The sequence below is a fragment of the Euwallacea similis genome, chromosome 14 (genome assembly GCF_039881205.1).
Source record: "Euwallacea similis isolate ESF13 chromosome 14, ESF131.1, whole genome shotgun sequence".
In the NCBI taxonomy this organism is placed as follows: domain Eukaryota; kingdom Metazoa; phylum Arthropoda; class Insecta; order Coleoptera; family Curculionidae; genus Euwallacea; species Euwallacea similis.
In genome coordinates, this window is record NC_089622.1 from 3,297,276 (window position 1) to 3,315,832 (window position 18,557).

Below are 18,557 nucleotides of genomic sequence, written 5' to 3' on the forward strand. Positions count from 1 at the left end.
GGGTACCTACACGACTTTTTAGAGTTGTAAAATTACTTAGAAATGGACTTAATTCGTAATCTGCAATTCGCGAGGGTACAGAAATCCGCATTTAGTCTCATTTTCAGATTATTCAATAATGGGCCCACCATACCATCAAATAAGCCAAATCTACATGGACCCCGCATTCCGATCGTGGTGAACCTTCATACGTCTATAGACGAAACAAAGGCGCAAAAACAAGCAAGAGACCAATTACGTGGTTCGGCCGGGACCTGCCGAATTGGACATTTTTAGTACCCGGGTCCCAAGAGAATTCCGAGAATCCCGCCTCGCAAATCGAGTGGGTACAGGCAGCGCCCTCTAATTAATAGCTTCATTATGGAAGATACCTGCATGCGGACACGAGACGAGAAGCTATAAGAATCCGCGAGGTTGGTGCAAGAACCACCTCGTTCATTGTGTTTGTGCTGAACAAAGAAAAATTATTGATTGTCGATATTGATGTGTTGAGAAAACTTGCTTTCAGGGAAATTGAGACGAGAACATTTTGATTTTTTTCTAGTAGGATTTTAATTTTTCTAAAACTCTTTGTTAATTTGCCAAGAAATTATTTAACATAGCTACCATCGCCTTGTCACGCGGCGAACTTTATACAGGGTGTTTCTGAACAGATAGTAAAAATTTTGATGGGTAAACCGTGAGCCAAATTTAAGACAAAAAGTTCACATAAAGATGTGTCAAAACACAACAAAAACAAAAATGTTTCGTCTTTGATCTACAGGGTGTTGAAAAACACTTTTTTTTCGTTTTTTTAAAATTATTTGTTTATTTTTTATCGAAACTTGTACATGTAATACGTCGAGTGTTTGTTCCAAACGGAAGTTTTCCAACTTTAATTTCATATACGGGGTGATGGGAATTAATAGGTTTTGAGCTCTCATTTATCACATATATTTTTTTACATTAGTATGTGGAGGTCATTTTCAGCAGCTGCTATAAAATTAAAACACTATTATATTCAACAAAGATAAGTTTTTGTTTAAGCTTGGTTGATTAACATTGATGTTAATAATTGCATCTGCAGGAAGCAGTTGCTTATTATCGCGAATATTACTTAAACCATCGATTTAAGCGAAATCTTGCAAGAGACCAAAAAGTGAAAAAATTCAATGCGGATTTCAGAAATTTATCTAAAAAATCAAAGTATTAACTGAAAACAAAATGTATGATAAATGAGAGCTCAAACCCCATCAATCCGCATCACCTCATACATGAAATCAAAGACCGAAAATTTCCGTTTGTAGAAAACACTCGGCAGATGATACGTACAAATTTTTAGCAAGTTTCTTTAAAAAATAAACAAGTAACTAAAAAAAACGAAAAGAAAAATGTTTTTCAACACCCTGTAAATCGAAGACGAAGCATTTTTTGACATATCTTTACGTGAACTTTTCATCTTAAATTCGGCAAAGAATTTACCCATTAAAATTTTTATCATCTATTTAGAAACACCCTATCTAAATCTCAAAATTTTTTGCACAAAAATATTCATCTGCTTTTCTTTTAGTGTTAAAATTATAAGAAAAGGTAATCATTGAAAGAAATTAAATTTTTCCCGAACCTAACTTCTGCTTTCCCCATAATTAGACTATTCTCACATCCCGACTTGCTTCAGAAGAATTAAAACTTCTTAGGGCAACTATGTACTGGCTGGCAACTTTACCTGAAATATGCATGCAAACAACGAAACTGACTAATACTCCGTCTGTATTTCAAAATTTTCACGAACATAATTCTCGTAACAAAGCTCCCGGGATTTTGAACTGCTTAAATTAATTAAGCCTTTAATGTCCCTGAATTAGATTCGGCTAAATGATTACGTTTTAACTCGACTGTTCGGATATGAGAACTCTGTAGTTTAAGCTGACACCTACCCACCCAGACGAGCACTTGGTTTCCACACAAACGTGGCCTACGATTAATCGTGAGATCTGAAATCTTGAAATATGTGAAAAATGCGTAAAGTTATTCTTAATAATAAAAATACATTTCCTTCTATTTTTTATTTCAGGTCACTTCAATAAAGATCTGAAAGTTGTGAATATTCACAATTTTTGCAGCTGTGTTTTTAGACTTTTCATTGAAATGATTTTGCTTACAAAACTACGAAAAGTTTAAAAAAGCTGACCTAAGTAAAAAATAGTATTTAAATTAAGTCATATTTGTAAAATATCTAAGATTTAGTGCGCACTTGCAATTAAAAAATCGCAGCGATTAACAAGTCGGAACTCACTCTATTTTTCCTGCGACTCCATTGTCGCAACTTTAAATTAAACATTCATACTACCATGGATTTGCACACTTTTGCCGTTTTTTAATCGCAGCTTTAACATTTTTTTGCTGCTTTGGCAGCCAAAGTGAACTTCGTTACCTAAAAAACCATAACTACACAAATTTTTAAGTATCTAACATAAATACAGTAATGTTCGCTTATAACGAACCCGCTTATAACGAACTTTCGGTTATAACGAACTAATCTATGAAGTACGAACTTAAGTACATTTAAACGTATGTTATTTTTGTCATTTATAACGAACCCGCTTACAACGAACTTTCGCTTAGAACGAACCTTAAATTTTTAGAAGAATAGAAAAACTTTACGGTTATAACGAACTTAACGCGGAATTTTACCGAAATCCCAAAGAAGAAAAGTAAACAATTCTCGGGGAAAGTCCAAAATCGTTTGAAGCAAATTGCTGACACAAACGACACAGTTGTTCCAGTATATTGATAGCGTTCAAAGAATTCGTTCGTTAAAAAAATCATGAGTTATATCATTAAAAAAAAAAAACGTAAAGCTTTAACTTTAAATTGTAAATATGATATTGTTAAACGGTTGCAGAGACATGCCAAACAGAGTGAAATTTGTTCAGAAATGGGATTAAGTAAATCAACGGTAAGAACAATAAAATATGCAATGTTCACAGATATTTTTTTTTGTTATTCCAGTAATTTTCCGGCTTTGTAATAAATTATGTAATTTGAAATAGTATTAATACGAATTAAAATTTGACTATACATATGTAATTTTAGGTTGCAACAATTTGGAAAAATAAAGAAACAATCCTAAAAACCTTCGAAAGTGGACAACATTCAAATGTAAAAAAAATCAAAAAGCCCAATAATTATGAAGTTGACCAAAGACTCTTAAAATGGTTTTCTCAACAAAGAAATAATAACGCAATTGTTAGCGGTGCTATATTACAATCAAAAGCTGAAGATTTTGCAAGTAAGGTGTCCGGAAACCAGGAACCGAAATTTAATAGAAGCTGGATCGAAAGGTTCAAAAGAAGGCATAATATTACGAGTGGAAGAATTGCTGGAGAATCGACTTCAGTTGATATGAACATTGTAGATGACTGGCTGCAAAACAAATGGCCAATAATTAGGTCAAACTTTAAGGATGAGGACATCTTCAATGGAGATGAAACCGGTTTATTCTTCAAGCTTACACCTGATAGAACACTAAAGTTTAAAGGGCAAACCTGTGAAGGTGGAAAGCTTTCCAAAGAAAGAATCACTATATTTGTTGTAGCGAATTTGACAGGATCCGAAAAAAGAAAGTTATTGGTAATTGGAAAATCTAAAAACCCTAGATGTTTTAAGAATATTGTACAATTGCCAGTAACTTATAAGTCCAATAAAAGGGCATGGATGAATTCAGAGATTTTTATAAATGCATTACGTGAATGGGATGAAGAATTACGCCGTAAAAAAAGAAAAATCATATTGTTAGTGGATAATTGTCCGGCTCATCCCGATGTTAAAAATTTGATGTGGATTACGTTAGTGTTTATGCCACCAAACACTAGTTCTAAATTACAACCCATGGATCAGGGTGTTATCCATAGTCTAAAGAGTCATTATCGACGACTCCTCCTCTCGGAAATGATATCTTGTATGGATAGTGGTAAGGAAAAATTTATTATTACTCTTTTGGATGCAATACGCTTTATTCATATGGCATGGCAAAAGGTGTCAAAGCAAACGATTAGAAATTGTTTTCGACATGCCGGTTTTCTCGAAAATGAGAATTTTGATTCAGATGATGACTTACCATTAGTCGAATGGCTTAAAAAAAATCAATGCAAAAATAAAACCGATATTCAAGAGGATTTTCTTCAAACCAACAACGATTTTCATGAATTTGTTCATGTGGATGACAATCTTGTGAGCGTTGAGTTTTTAGACGATAATGCCATTATTGCGTCTGTGTCTTCTGCATCTGACACTTATGATGATGATGAGGAAGACGAAGATGCAGCATATGAGAATAATGAAATAATATCCGTTCCTACAACCACAGAAGCACTTCGATATGTTTCTAGTATTCGTCAATTTCTTCAATCGCGAAATACTCCACAAAATGTTCTCGATGGAATAGCCCATGTGGAATTACATATAAATGAAATTCATTTCACCACAATAAAACAAACCAAAATTAGCGATTTTTTTCTTTCTAATTCCTAAAAAGTGTTGTTAAATTTAACAAATATGTATTATTTAAATTGGTTACTAGTTGAAGAATGTTACTTGTTGACTTTTTTAAAATATATATGTATGTAAATAAAGTGAGTTATGTATTAATTAAAAAAACAATCATAACACCATTTATTGCTTATAGCGAACTTCGGTTATAACGAACTATTTACTACGGTCCCTTGGGGTTCGTTATAAGCGAACATTACTGTATTTTCAAAATAATGGCAAGAAAATTAATTAAAATTTTAACTTTCAATACCCTGTCTATCCGAAACTATCAACTTTCGGATAAAGCATATTTTCTCCAATCGTCACCATTTGACGTGTAGTATTTCCAGCTTTCAGTTATCCCATTGTTAATGAATCACCCTGTAGAAGTAAAAACCTATACGAGCGCTTGCTACTTTTTTGTTGCGTCACAATAGCAAAATGGAATTCGAAGAGATAAGTGTTGTAATTGCTCTAACTCTTCACTACCGGAAAAAAAGCAAAAGCGCTATTGGATGCATCCAATTGTGAGCAGCAGATCGCTAAAAGGTCAATTTCACATACCCATCACGAGCTAATGGAATATCATCGAAAATTCTTCCAGTTTTATCGTATGGGTGCAAATAGTTTTAATGAATTGCTTGAAGTAGTGAGGCCTTATATAACTTACCAAAATACTAGGTGGAGGAAGGCTGTAGCAGCAGAGGTACATTTGTTCGTAACTTTAAGGTAAAAAAATGTTTTTTTTTATAGATGAATTTTGATTGAGATGAACGAAAGCCATTTCCAACAGTTGTTATGAATAAGTGATAAATCCTTAATAATATTAGCCTTGTTATTGCTAGTTAATACACAACACAAGGATGTCTACTATGTTTACTAAGATGCATTTCGATACCTTTGTAATCGTGCATCGGTTCATGAAAACTCATTTTTCTGAAAAACGGTCTATCCTAACGAGATAACATAAGAGAATTTTTTTCCTTAAAAATATTTGCGATTCAGTAGTTTGATTTCAAAATTTAAGAAATGTCACAAACCAAAAAGTTAAAGTAACTTTTACGTAAAAGACCCCTTGTATGTGACGCCCCTGATTAAAATCTGCAATTATTAACACAAAAAAAGTTTTCCCATTCTAACTTATTACAGTATACCGAATTTCATAATTTTAGGGCAAACCGTTTCGAAAGTAATGTGAAAACGCTTTCAGAGTTCCCTCTTCAAGGGTTTCTGGCCCGTTTATAAAGGAATTTTTGGGATATGTTTATAAAAACTTTTTATTATTTTAATCTCTAGAATCATCTCCTGAAATATTTCAACGTTATTTCCGGATACCCTACCAATACACTTGATAGAGGAAGACTCCACAAATAAATTCCTTATAACAAGTTTTCTTTTTTATTACTTTTACGTACGTATTTTATGCCAACGTTCACATCTTGCTAGACGCTGAATAAGATATTCGGCGTATCGATTGTATGGTTTATAATATTTTTCCCGATAACGAATCGGCTCTCCAAAAAGGTCAGAACTGATTCTTTGCGATCAGACACCTTGTATTATTTCTTTTTGTCCTTAAAATCTCGTTACCGAGCCGTTACTTTCAATTTTAAAAATTACCAAAAATTAAACCTACACTCAACATAATTCATATGTTATCTTGAATTTTTGACACGCCTTTCAGAATTTTTGATAATATTTTTTCGTGAAAGAAATTTTTCAAAAAACACAATTTAAACAATTTACCTAAATTCCAATTGGTTATTTTTTTATTTAAATTTTGATTTTGTGGAAATTAAGTAGGTCTACGTGATATAATCTTTTGTAAAAGGATAATTAATAAAATATGCATTTTATAGAAATTCTAAATATAGACGACAATTGGTTAGTTGGTTTTGTTGTGGTTTGGTTGGTTTTCTAGTGGAGATAATTCACCCCAATGTGAAAACGGAGTATCACAAATTTCACCCTACGGTTGTTATTTAAGGGAAGGATCACCACACTCCTTTAATTTCTCATTATAAAATATCTGACTGTTTTCTATCGTTAGTAGTAATTGTTCGGTGCCGATAATATCCGGAACTAAATTCGGGTATTTTCACATTATTATTATCCTATAAGTGAAAATCAAATCTAAAATCACTTTAGTTACCAACGCACCAAAAATTGTTAAAACTGTGATCAAAAAACAACAAATGCGTGCTCACAAAACTTATAAAACAAATCTGAGCTTGAACTGGTGTGAACCAACGCGAAATCTGACCTCTTCTGAACTTTTCAAATCACGATTTCGTTCAATAACATGAGATGAGGAGAGCGTGAAATGCTTTTAACAGTTTTTGAATATTTTTTAAATAATTCAGATTTTTCTCCCGATTAATGGAATTGCTGTTTTGAATTTGCGTTCTGTCGTTTCGGATTTTTTCCTTTATTAATCATTTCTGTGAGCCTGATACTTGACGACACTTAAGCAAGTGCCAACCCAACGTTGCACTGCACAATCTGAAAGCATGCGGAAACTACCGCCGTCGTCGTCTAACTTTCAACGGCAGCTTTGACGCATTCTGCAAACCTGCAAATGCTACCACCACCTGTGATCGATTTTACCCTTCGAACTACATCAAGATAAGCAAAATCAGATTAAAAAACGCATTTGAAAAAGAAAAAACTTCGTGAAAATTCTCAGTTTTTGGGACCTACGTGGACGGTTACGGTTATTACGTCAAGACTGAGAAGAATGAAATCGAAAAAGGAACCGCAAATCGAAATTTCAGTTGCTTGTTCGCCATTGCGGCAGCGTTGTCGCTGAGTTCGGCTACTTACTTGTTCCTTGTTCCACCGATCAGCGGCGAACCGTCGACAATTGCCGTTCTTATTACCAGGATCACAGAAGTTAAAGGAAGAAACTGTATATACGAGATACCTTGAAATAAACAGCCTAAACATTGGCCATTGGATGGGAAAAATGGATGATAGCCCCATCCTCATGAGTAATGTTATTATTAGTAGGTCGTCTGCTGGCAACCAAGCTGCATAAACTCCCTATAAATATGCTCACTGATGCAATACACGAATTTATTAAAATTTAATTTTAACTTTAGCAACCCTAGGTGCCAAAACATCCTTGCCTTCGTTAGTCACTCGAGGGGAAAACTTAATTCGAGTACCCTAAATCTAATGGTGTGCTCAGACTGATAAACTGCGCCTTTTGGGCAAATATTTTCAGGTAATAATCGTTGGTAGGTCTAATCATTTTTCTAAGTTAGCTGTCGTTTTTGAGATATTTGAAATTAAAATTTTTTATTCCAAGAACTCAAGAAAACGTTATTTTTCTGATTTTTTTTATCATTTATTGAATTTGTTGAAACCATGAAATTTGTGGAATAAACGCCGTTTTTACCCAATTAGTAAGTTTGAAAATACATGTCGAACAAATATACTACGTGACAAAGAAAGGTAAACACCCATTAAAAACCATTTTATTTTGATAATTTTTTGCATGTTGACTTATCTTAAAAAAAGAAAGAAATGATCAAAATTTCAAGTTTATCTGTTAATTTTTTTTTTAGTTTCCATGGGTCGTTCCTTAAAAAAATAAAATTTTGTTTAAACATTTTTGTTCACATTTGCATCGCAACTTTTGTGAAGTGTGTTGCAATCGGTCATAATTTTTACTCATTATGCCTAAAGTGTGTAGAATTGAACAGATCCGTCAGCTTAGTGACTTTAAGAGAGGGCGGATTGTTGGGTTGCGCGAAGCAGGTCTGTCGGTCAGAGAAGTGTCTAGAAGAACTAACAGATCCTTAGAAACCATAGTGCGGTGTTACCAGGCGTGGACTCAGGAAGGCCGTGGGCACAGAGCCAGAGGCACTGGGCGACTCAGAGGAACCACAGAGCGCGAAGATTGTCGATTGCAACTTTTGGCTCTTAGAGACCGATTTAGCAGCAGTCGAGCTATTGCAAATCAGTGGTTTGAAGAACATGGGAATAGGGTTGGTATGCGTACAGTATATTGCCGAATATGAAGTTTTGGCCTTTTGTCCTATCGTCCGCATTGGATGCTGACTCTCACTCGTGAACATCGATCTAACCGCTTACAATGGTGTAGAAAGAGGATTCAGTGGGACCAAGAATGAACTCAGGTGATCTTTAGTGATGAATCCCGCTTCTGTCTGGGGATGAACGACGGTCGGGCAAAGGTGAGAAGGCGACGGGGTGAAAGGCGAGATCCACAATTTGACAGAGAGCGTCATGTCCACCGTACTGTAGGCGTTATGGTATGGGGTGCTATCGCATATGGTAGCAGGTCACCCCTAGTTTTCATTAGAGGCAACATGACTGCCCAACGCTATATCCAAGAAGTGTTGGAGCCATATGTGATTCCATATTTTCGAACTATCCCGAACGCTATTTTCCAGCAAGACAATGCTAGACCTTATGTTGCTAGGCAAACAATAACGTTCATGGATCAACATCAAATCAACCGTTTACCCTGGCCACCTCGATCGCCGGATCTGTCTCCTATTGAACATGTATGGGACATGATTGGCCGCAGACTGTTGAATTTACAGCATCCTCCACAGACTTTAGCAGCCCTTACTTATGAAGTTCAGATTGCCTGGAATGAGATACCTCAAGAAGACATTGACAATCTTATTAGATCCGAGCCCAGGCGTATCAATGAGTGTATAAGGAACCGTGGATGCTCAATACACTATTGAAAAAAAAAATGAAGTTCTTCCTCTGATCTTGCTGAAAATGTAATCATTGAATAAGTATGTGGTACTGAACACGTACAAAAAAAAATTATCAAAATAAAATTATCTTTAATGGGTATTTACCTTTCTTTGTCACGCAGTATAATAGACGGCGTCCAACTCACATCCCTAGTAACATTTTTGGAAAAAATATTTTAAATACAAATCAACCATTTCAACGGTAATGTTGCGCCGATTAGGCATAATTACAAATTTTCCACACAAATAACAAAACTTATTGTATTCAGAATACTTATCAATTTTTGATATTTTGAAATATGTAATTGATTTTATAAGCCGATTGAAATGCGCGCAGTAAAATATTCAACAACGTAACGTTTTATAAGAATCTCAAAGCTATTATAAAATGTCAAATATAGACATGACGTTTGACAGTCAAGGTAAACTAACACATGCGCACTACTTTTCACTCCCTAAATATTAATATCTTAGTAAATGATGAAAACTTACCTTAAAACTGAGTGAACGGAATTAATTTTTGTTCAAATAGTTTCTATTAGAAGTACATTTGTCGATACGATTGTTTATTAATAAATGATTTTATTATTAATTGTATATTCGATCGATTTTCACCGATTCAAATTCAGTAAATTATCAAAAAATGACAAAAATAACGTTCTCTTGAGTGCTTGGAACTAAAAATTTGAATTTAAAATATCTTGAAAAAAGAGCTAACTTAAAAAAAAGTTAGCGCCATTGGATTCAGTGTGTTTGACTTAGGCTTTCCCCTCGGTGCTCCGCTTAACGGAAAAAAGTGTCCGATTCTAACACAGTGCAATAAAACAAGCATTTTTTCCCCCTATTCCGTATATTGACCGAAGGCAATTCTGTCTGGATGAACAAAACATAATTATTTCATTTATTAAAAAAAAAATTACCAGTTCATCCAACGTCCACAATTTACTTACTTCTGTAATAATAGGAATTGCAATTTTTAAGATCGGGATTTTACTTTTGAATTTTGAAACTAAAAATTTTAATCCCGGGATTGAAACTCGAAAAATCTTCTACGTTCTTGAAACTGAATATTCCGCTGAAGGCAAATACATCAAATCAATACTATAGTATCAAATTATTGATTTTACATAGTAAAACGCAATAATATTAATTAATGATAATACTATAATTATAATTACACTTAGGGTCCACCTGAAGTATGAAGATGTATTGGACACTGGTGACATGATCAAATGTGATTTCGCAGTAAAATAAAAAATGTTGAAGTGTTATTGTGAAGTTGTGATGATTTGAAATCAGATATTTTATCATCCTTGGGAAATTTCCTAGTTCCAGGTCGGGAACTCGATTTTAATGGAATTACCAGGATCTTGGGATTTCAAGGTCCCTGACCCAATAATGGAACTCTCTAGTGAACAACAATTTGAACCGTTTATTACTCGAAAAAATCCAGTTTTATTTAACATTTGCAGCCAAATGATTAGATATTTTAGAGACTCAAGACTAAATACCTCTATTTCTAGCGATAGATGAGAGATTTGTTTAATTTATTTCTCGCCGAAAAAGACGAATGACAGAATTTAATGACAGATTTAATACAATTTCAACATTTGAGGATCTATTAGTGAAATATTTGATCCAAAAATATAACGAAATTTTCCTGAGCTTCTGGTATTCAAATAATTAAATTTATGACTATATAAATGCGTAATTGCAAAATAATAAATAGATGCATTAAATTGCCCGGAAAGCTTAACCGTAAACGTTATTTGTGATGCGCTTCTGCATTGATTTAGCACTGAAAGTTGACATTACTGACACTGACAGATTTCTAGCGTTAACGTTAAATGGACGTTTTTTTACCTAGATTATGTCTACGTATGTGCATGCTCAAAGCGTCTAATTTTTGCCAACTTTGCGACCAATTCAGATCGAACCTTTTAACCAAATCTAAGTAATAAATTGCTTTAAAAAAAGGAAAAAGTTGTAATAACATAAATAAATACTTGTTTGCATGGTTATTCACCCTAAACACTAATATGTCTAAATGAAAATTACCCTAAAGAACTTTAACCATAACGAATATAAATAAAAGTGAAAAAGACAAAAAAGGAAGCTCCAAAAGCCGAAGGGTGAAAGCACAAGTGGTTGGTATCTTTATAATCTGAATTGCCCAGTGAGGGGCCACGCTCGATAAAAGCTGTTTTGTCCAGATACAGGTTGTTCCGCCGAATTTTTATTATGCGTCTGTCATAAAACAGTATAATGAGCTATAAGTTTCATAAGGTCATTGACGCACCAAGTTTGCGAAACGAGGAGCAAAGCGACGAAGTTTTCAAATATACTGAAAATTTCTCCATTTCATGCGGTAAAAAACTCTCATTTTGACTCAGAAAATTGCAAACTTCAGAGAGAAACAGGCATGTTACCGTTAGATCCGTTTTTCAGTTTCAAACATCTGCATCGGCACCCCCTGTGACTGATTGAATACGGAATTCTTAAAGGGTGCTTTGTCACTTCTAGTTCTTAGAAGGTCTTCCCTTCGGATTGTTAACACAAAATTTCCTTTTAGGCAAGCGACTGTTTGGAACAAAATTTTAGCCAATTTTTTGAAAAGGCGGAACTATTTTGAAAATCTGAACAGAGATTTTTGGATCCAGGTTCCAAATTTTTTCTAGGAGTTGGTTTGTCTATCTATCGTCAACAATAAATTCTATCTGTGCAGGTCTATCACACTTCAAAAAAATCAATTGAGAAAAAATCTTGTATTTTGAGCATTTTTTGAGGAAGCAAGACTTTATTTATTTATGTTTATGTGCATAAAATACTCGAATATTTCTAAAAAAAAACAAAATTCTTTAAATCCTAAACTACTAAAAACTAACTAACTAACTAACTAACCAACTTAACGAATGAATTTAAATACTAAATAAAGGAAAAGGCGACGGGTCTTGTGGGTACATTTTGCCCCGCAGAACAGTTGAATTTGTGCTTCACACTTACCAGGAAATCAGGAGGCGCAAGCGTTACATACGTACATTGATACACATGCTTTGCTGCTGAAGTTCGAATCTCATTCAGGATCCACAGGAAATATTTCAGATCCTCTTCATGTTCCCCTAATCAAAAGGAACGATAGAAAACATGCCAATCATTGAAACAATTTTAACGAGGATGCCAGTAGTTGACACCCTACCTATGAAGCAGCTAAATTTCTGCCTGTCCTGGCTTCCGTATGAGTAGTGAGGATGTTTTTACACAGTCATGGACATAGATATAAATTCTTGGAAAGATTTTTTTTAAGACCTGCAATTCTCCCTCCAATCACCTGGCATCGCACTGTGTTTGTTGCGTGTGCGTAACCTCAGGCTAATTATAGATTTATAGAAATCAAACACATGTGCTTTGTGAGAAAAATTTGATACCTAACACGGGCGAAAGTTGACATTTTAATTTTTTTTTTCAATTTTTCATAACCCTCAAAGCTTATTATTATAAAAAAAGTAAATTTGGCTCACATTTGGAATATATGTCGCTTTTCCTTTTCTAGGCATACAGCGCCTAGATATAAATAAGCCACGTGACTAAAGGGTGTACGAATGCCGAGAACTCTGAGGCTTCGCAGATAACCATTTTTATTCTTAACATTTTATTCTTACGTATTTCAACGTTAAATGTGGCGCTCTTGCCACACTAAAAACATTTAAATAAATTTAACGCTCAATACGTTTGAAATTCAGTTCCGACATTGTATAGTGAATGCGAAACAATTTCAATGTTAATTCAAATTACTGTAAACTCGTTAACATTTAATATTTATAAATTCATAAATTCTTCAGAAGTTCCCTCTTCTGTATCCTGTATTTCAACACCACACGCAAAGATTATAATAATAATCTCCTTTCGATCTGTCCTCGGACTCTTCTAAAAGTTTCTCTTGTAATCTTTCGACATTCTGCAGTTAATCAATTTTTTAAATCTATGATATTCCGAGGAACCGTTTTGTAACCAATAGATTTAAGACACCCCCCAAGGGAAAAAATCAAACGACATTAAGTCAGGAGATCTTGCCGTCTATTCTATTGCACCTGACATACTAATCACCGCCAGTTTATGGCTTTTTGTTACTTTGTACCTAATGAAATTTCGGTTTCATGGGGACAGTTTCCTCAGTGCTGTAATTGATTCGGTTGCAAAGTGGGTAGGTAGCAATTCGATCTGAACAGCTTCATCTAACACCTTGTGACCGCTTCGTTTTACATTCACTACAGGTCTAGCTAATTTAAATATTTCCAATAGCTAAACGACATAAACATGTGAAACATATTTGTCAAAATGTCTCTGATTGAATATCGCTGCAGTTTGCCTAGGAGATTCATTATTCGCACCATAAATTACAATTTCCACTCGTTCTTCTAAGGAATAAATCATTTTTAATACAATAGCACTTTAATAATAGTAATAAATTATTTGTCAATCACCAAACAGCAATATTCAAATCTAGCTGAGTTTTGGCAAGTTTGTTTATTCTGTTAAAGATTTTTTTATTTCTTGAAAACAACTTTATCAATTTTAGAATTATTTATATCAAAATATTGCATTTTAAATGTATTTTAATGTGAGGTACATAACGAGGTAATGAGCCATTTAAGATTCTAAAGTTGAAGTGGTTGGGGCTGAAGGAGTATATGTCATATTAACATTACTACTGCGAAAAATGCTCCCCTTTATGACCTTTAAGACAAACCGAATTTCGGTTCTCTGTCTAAAACGTTGCCAAAAAATTTATTCTCTCACACTCTTATATCATTAGATAATCATGGCTTCAACCAAATCTATTCTGTCTAACTGGAAAATTTTCGCACATTTCGCATTTGCGGCCATAAAGATTTCTCCATTACTACTTATACATTCAGTATATGTGTTAACTCAAGTGGAGGGTAGAACCTATTGTGAAGTTTCTCTAATTGCTCCTAAGACTCAGTAATCATGATGTATTGAAAAAGGATCGATCTATCTCGCAGTTTCAGAGGTTGTTTATTGAATTTTTCAAATTACAGAAAGAACCTCGACAGTGTGCGATTCCGCGTGAATGAATAAATAAGTTCTTCATATCTCGCCTCTCCCCATATATCGCTCCAATGCTCGCCTTTCGCTAATCCTGCTGACTGACTGACATGTTGCCTTTTATCGCTTCGCGCCTATGCTCGATTACGTCGTTCAGCAGCAATCCCGGCGCATTTCCTATTCCAATCAGCAGGAGAGCATAAAGCGCAAACGCGATCCTGCTGGGTTTCAAATCCTGCAACCAGCTGGGCGCATTGGCGCAGATTTGCGCGAAAAGCAAGTCGAGAGAGAACTGCAGGTTTCCAACGATCGAGACACGGTTGCGATGCGTTTGGTCGCTTTGCGGCAAAAAGCGACACTGTGCGATGGAAAACCGTCAGTTTATGCCGTTCTTTACAGCAGGATACCAGAAGAGGGTACAGGAATTGGACACCAAAATGACGGAATGTGGAAAAGTTTCAAAATTGGAAAAAAATTTGCCCATTGCTTTGTTAGCTAGCTAGTGAGAAAAAGTTCGTTCGACACAGATTCATAGTCAGCAGGAATGAATAGCTGCGCCTGGCCATAGATGAAACTTGCCCATTTCGGCAAGCTGGCTCAGTTCTGTTCAATTCCCGACCAAACAAATACGAAAACCGCGCAGCATTCATATTATACGACTAGTAGTAGTAGTCGTCGGTAGTCGGTGCTGCCAATTAGTCGAAATTAAGGCAATGGTTGAGGACAATGAATACACAAAACACAAAGACCGCGGAGGAAATACTTTTTTGCCAGCAGGAGAGCAGATGTTGCAGTCAGTTTCCAACCACATCGCCTGCTCAAGTTTGCTGCATTGGTGTTCAAAATCCCTGCGTCGCTCCTACTACCTTCTCTGTTTTCCTGCTAGCAAAATAGTCAAAATCGCCTGACGTTCATGATGGCGCATTGTCGAAATTTGTAGAATTCCTGAAGAATTTCGATTTTTGGCTCGGCGCTTTTGGCAGTGCGATTAAACAAACACGCTTTCATCGCATAGACGTGGCGGTATCTTCAACTCGGGTATTCACTCACAACTTACTCTATAACAGCAAAATTTGAAAATACACTTTTCTAAATAACAATAAACATATGTATTGGATAGCTTAGTGACTTTATGGGTTAATGAAGAAAGAAACAAGGTTTGATATACAGGCAAACCCATTGAATTACTATCAGGTTTCCATACGAGTTTCTGGGTTCCTGGTAGAAGTGAACAGAAAATCGACCGAATTGTGGGGTTACTTGAGACCAGCGTTTGTGGCGGAAGCTGCTGCCAGTTGGGGGTTAGTTAACTGGCAGAGGAATGTGGGGCCCTTAATGTGTGTGTAATAGGAAGATAGAAGAGACAGACACTTTAGCGTAATTTCACGGAAAAATCATTCACCCCATACAACAATTTTTCTTAGACCAAACACGATTTATACTAAAGTTTTACAAAGTTCTAGCATGAAGAAGCGTGAGTGAGTAACTTTTCATTTTCCCTAACTTTTTCAAATTTTAGTTAATGTTGACTAAAGAAATGTTTCCTTTAATTTCTTAAAGTTCGGTAAGATTCCACAGTAAGTAAGTAAGTAAAAGCGTTTCAATGATTGGCATATTTTGTACCGTTCCTTTTCAGTAGGAGAACATGAACAAGTAATAGCAATTTTAGCCAATTTATATCGTTCAGTTCATAATCATTAAATTCTTGGCGTGAGCTTAATTGAAAGCTGTGAAGAATAATAATATTATGATAATAGATTTTCTGAAAATTACAAGAACGATGATTTTGTGAAAGTTTTCCTTTAATCATAAGCAATTGTGTGTAATTACCTACTTGGTTGTTCATTATATGCTTCAGTTTAGTTCAAAAGCTTCTGAAAGCTGATAATTTGATTACTTTTTTGTATGGTTTATTGAAATCCTAACGAGCAATTCTCACAAATGTGTCAGGGAAATTAAAATTACTCACTACCAAAGAGTAACCCCCCCCCCCCTTAAGATAGTCGAAATGACCTTTGATCTAAATTTTAAACCTGCATGGCATGTTTTAGTGCAAGTACATAACTTATAACCCTCCAATGCCAATCAGTTGTGCAAAATACTCCTACCCCCAAAAAAAAACCTTAAACCGCTATCTTCTCAATTATCATTTTTAACTTGAAAACTGGTTTTTCGAAAAATCTGAAAAAATCACACATATATAGAAAACCCTCATGCATTTGCCAAATTTTTTCGTTTTTTTTCCTGCTAATTCTAACTTAAAAACAATTTTTCAAATTTCAAAATGAAATAACTTTTTTTTAAGAATAGGCTACAGGTCCAACTTTTTCTTCTAATAATGGTAATTTTTATGGCAAATCTAAACGCATATAAAATGTGTCACTTTTTACGCTACGCCATGTTGAAAAATGCGAAAAATACAATTTTTTGGCATTCAGCATAAAAAGTGATGAATAGATATTATTGAATTGTAAAAGATGCTTCAAATGTCCAAAAAAAACGAAATTGCGAATTCTATTGACTGTACTAACCTGAACTAACCTAAACTAACTAGAATACAAATATTTCTTTTATTATTCATAAATTTCTCTAGATCTCTTAGGCAACTCATTTCTGTTTGCTTTACAAGTAAGCTTGATCGATATTGAATTGAAAAACCATATTTAAAACTAAATGCGTGGATTTAAAGTCGCATTTATCAGTAAATATTGGTTCAAGCAAGGAGGGTTATAGATCTCGCATATTATGTATTTATGATAAGAAAGTGAGTAAATGTATTTGATAGTACTGTTTTTATGATCATAATCGGTTATCCTTGAGATAATACGGCGGGTTTACTTGATCTCTAAAAAGTTCTTGATAATTAAGCAAATAAATTTTAAGTTGAATATTGAGTTGATAAGGTGCAAATTTCGAATATTGATCTGTTGAAGACGCAGTATAAGGAAGTGCGAATTACGGTGACGAGGAAAGACTTTGTTCAAAATATCTATACAAGACGAGTCAGAAAGAACGGGCCAACCCTAAATTGGAGATACTAGTCACTAAAATATTGTGATTGAGCTTAACATGGCTTATACCAATATCATTAGTTTAAGACATATAGTGTGTTCAAAGCTTAAATTTTGTTCTGCAATATCTCAATAATTAAGAAAGTTTTGATAATATAAATCTGAAAATTGGTAGTTTCATGTTTTTTGGTGTGAGAATTACGAATTTTAAACTGGTTATTTTAACGTTACTCCTAGAGGGTTATGCTTCTATTGAGCAATAATTAAAACAAGTCGAAAATTTAAAAGAACGTTCAATTCTACAGAGAAAATGTATTCTTGTTTAGGTTGTTTAAATCTGTCGGTTTTTAAGTTATTTGAATTTAAAAGGTTCTATGTAGTTTGCTATGTTTTTTATTCTTAAAAAAAGGAAAGGTATGGAGAAGTAATCAAAGCAACAATAAATAACAATAACAATTATTGGTAATAGTAATAATGACAAACTTCAAATCAAATGTTGGAAGTGTCAACCACCTACTTCAATATATTTTAAAAGATACTTTCTTAAATGTCTCTGAATGTTAAACAAAATTTCCCTATTATTTTTAAATATATTCGTGGTTTCTTGTATTCTCTACCGCAGCTCCTGAAGAATATGGAAATGAATAAAAAAAGAAAAAAATATCATAGCAAAATACATTGAACCTTTTAAATGCAAATACCTTAAAAACCTATAGATTTAGACAACCTAAACAAGAATACATTTTCTCTTTAGAATTGAGCGTTCTTTTAAATTCTCGACTTGTTTTAAGCATGGTTCTACAGATAAAAAATATGTGTCAAACTACTTCAATAATACCATGGAACTAGCATCCTCTAGGAGCAACGTTAAAATAATCTTAAAATTCGCAATTCTCAAACCAAAAAACATAAAACTACAAATTTTCAGATTTATACTATCAAATCTTTCTTAATTATTGAGAAATTTTAGAATAAAATTTTAAGTTAGAACACACTGTATCTCTTAAACCAGAGACATTGCTATAAGCCATGTTGAGCTTAATCACATTTTGGTGACTAGTATCTCCAGTATAGTGTTGGCCCATTTTTTCTGTCTTACCCTGTATAATACGTGAGTAATAACGATTTGCTTGATAAACTCAAATCTTCGGTTTCATGTACTCAAAATTTATAGTTTTACTGAAACCTGCGGCACCATAAAGCAAAAAAAAATCGAAAATTAACTTTGAAA

General features: G+C 34.2%; 2 protein-coding genes across 3 annotated transcripts in view; both read left to right on the forward strand.

The window, feature by feature from the left end:
- The window catches only part of RtcB (RtcB RNA ligase), a 208,235-nt gene that overhangs the window by 117,168 nt on the left and 72,510 nt on the right, over positions 1 to 18,557 (forward strand). The gene's annotated exons all lie outside the window — the stretch shown is intronic.
- LOC136413579 (tigger transposable element-derived protein 4-like) lies at positions 2,738 to 4,722 on the forward strand. Of its 2 annotated transcripts, XM_066397222.1 has the most exons (3): positions 2,738 to 2,938; positions 3,076 to 3,952; positions 4,232 to 4,722. In XM_066397222.1, exons 1-3 carry the CDS (start codon positions 2,807 to 2,809, stop codon positions 4,510 to 4,512), a joined length of 1,290 nt encoding a protein of 429 aa, XP_066253319.1. In that variant the 5' UTR covers positions 2,738 to 2,806; the 3' UTR covers positions 4,513 to 4,722. The 2 variants fall into 2 exon arrangements, with proteins under 2 accessions (XP_066253319.1, XP_066253318.1); XM_066397221.1 differs by having other exon boundaries at positions 2,739 to 2,938; positions 3,076 to 4,722.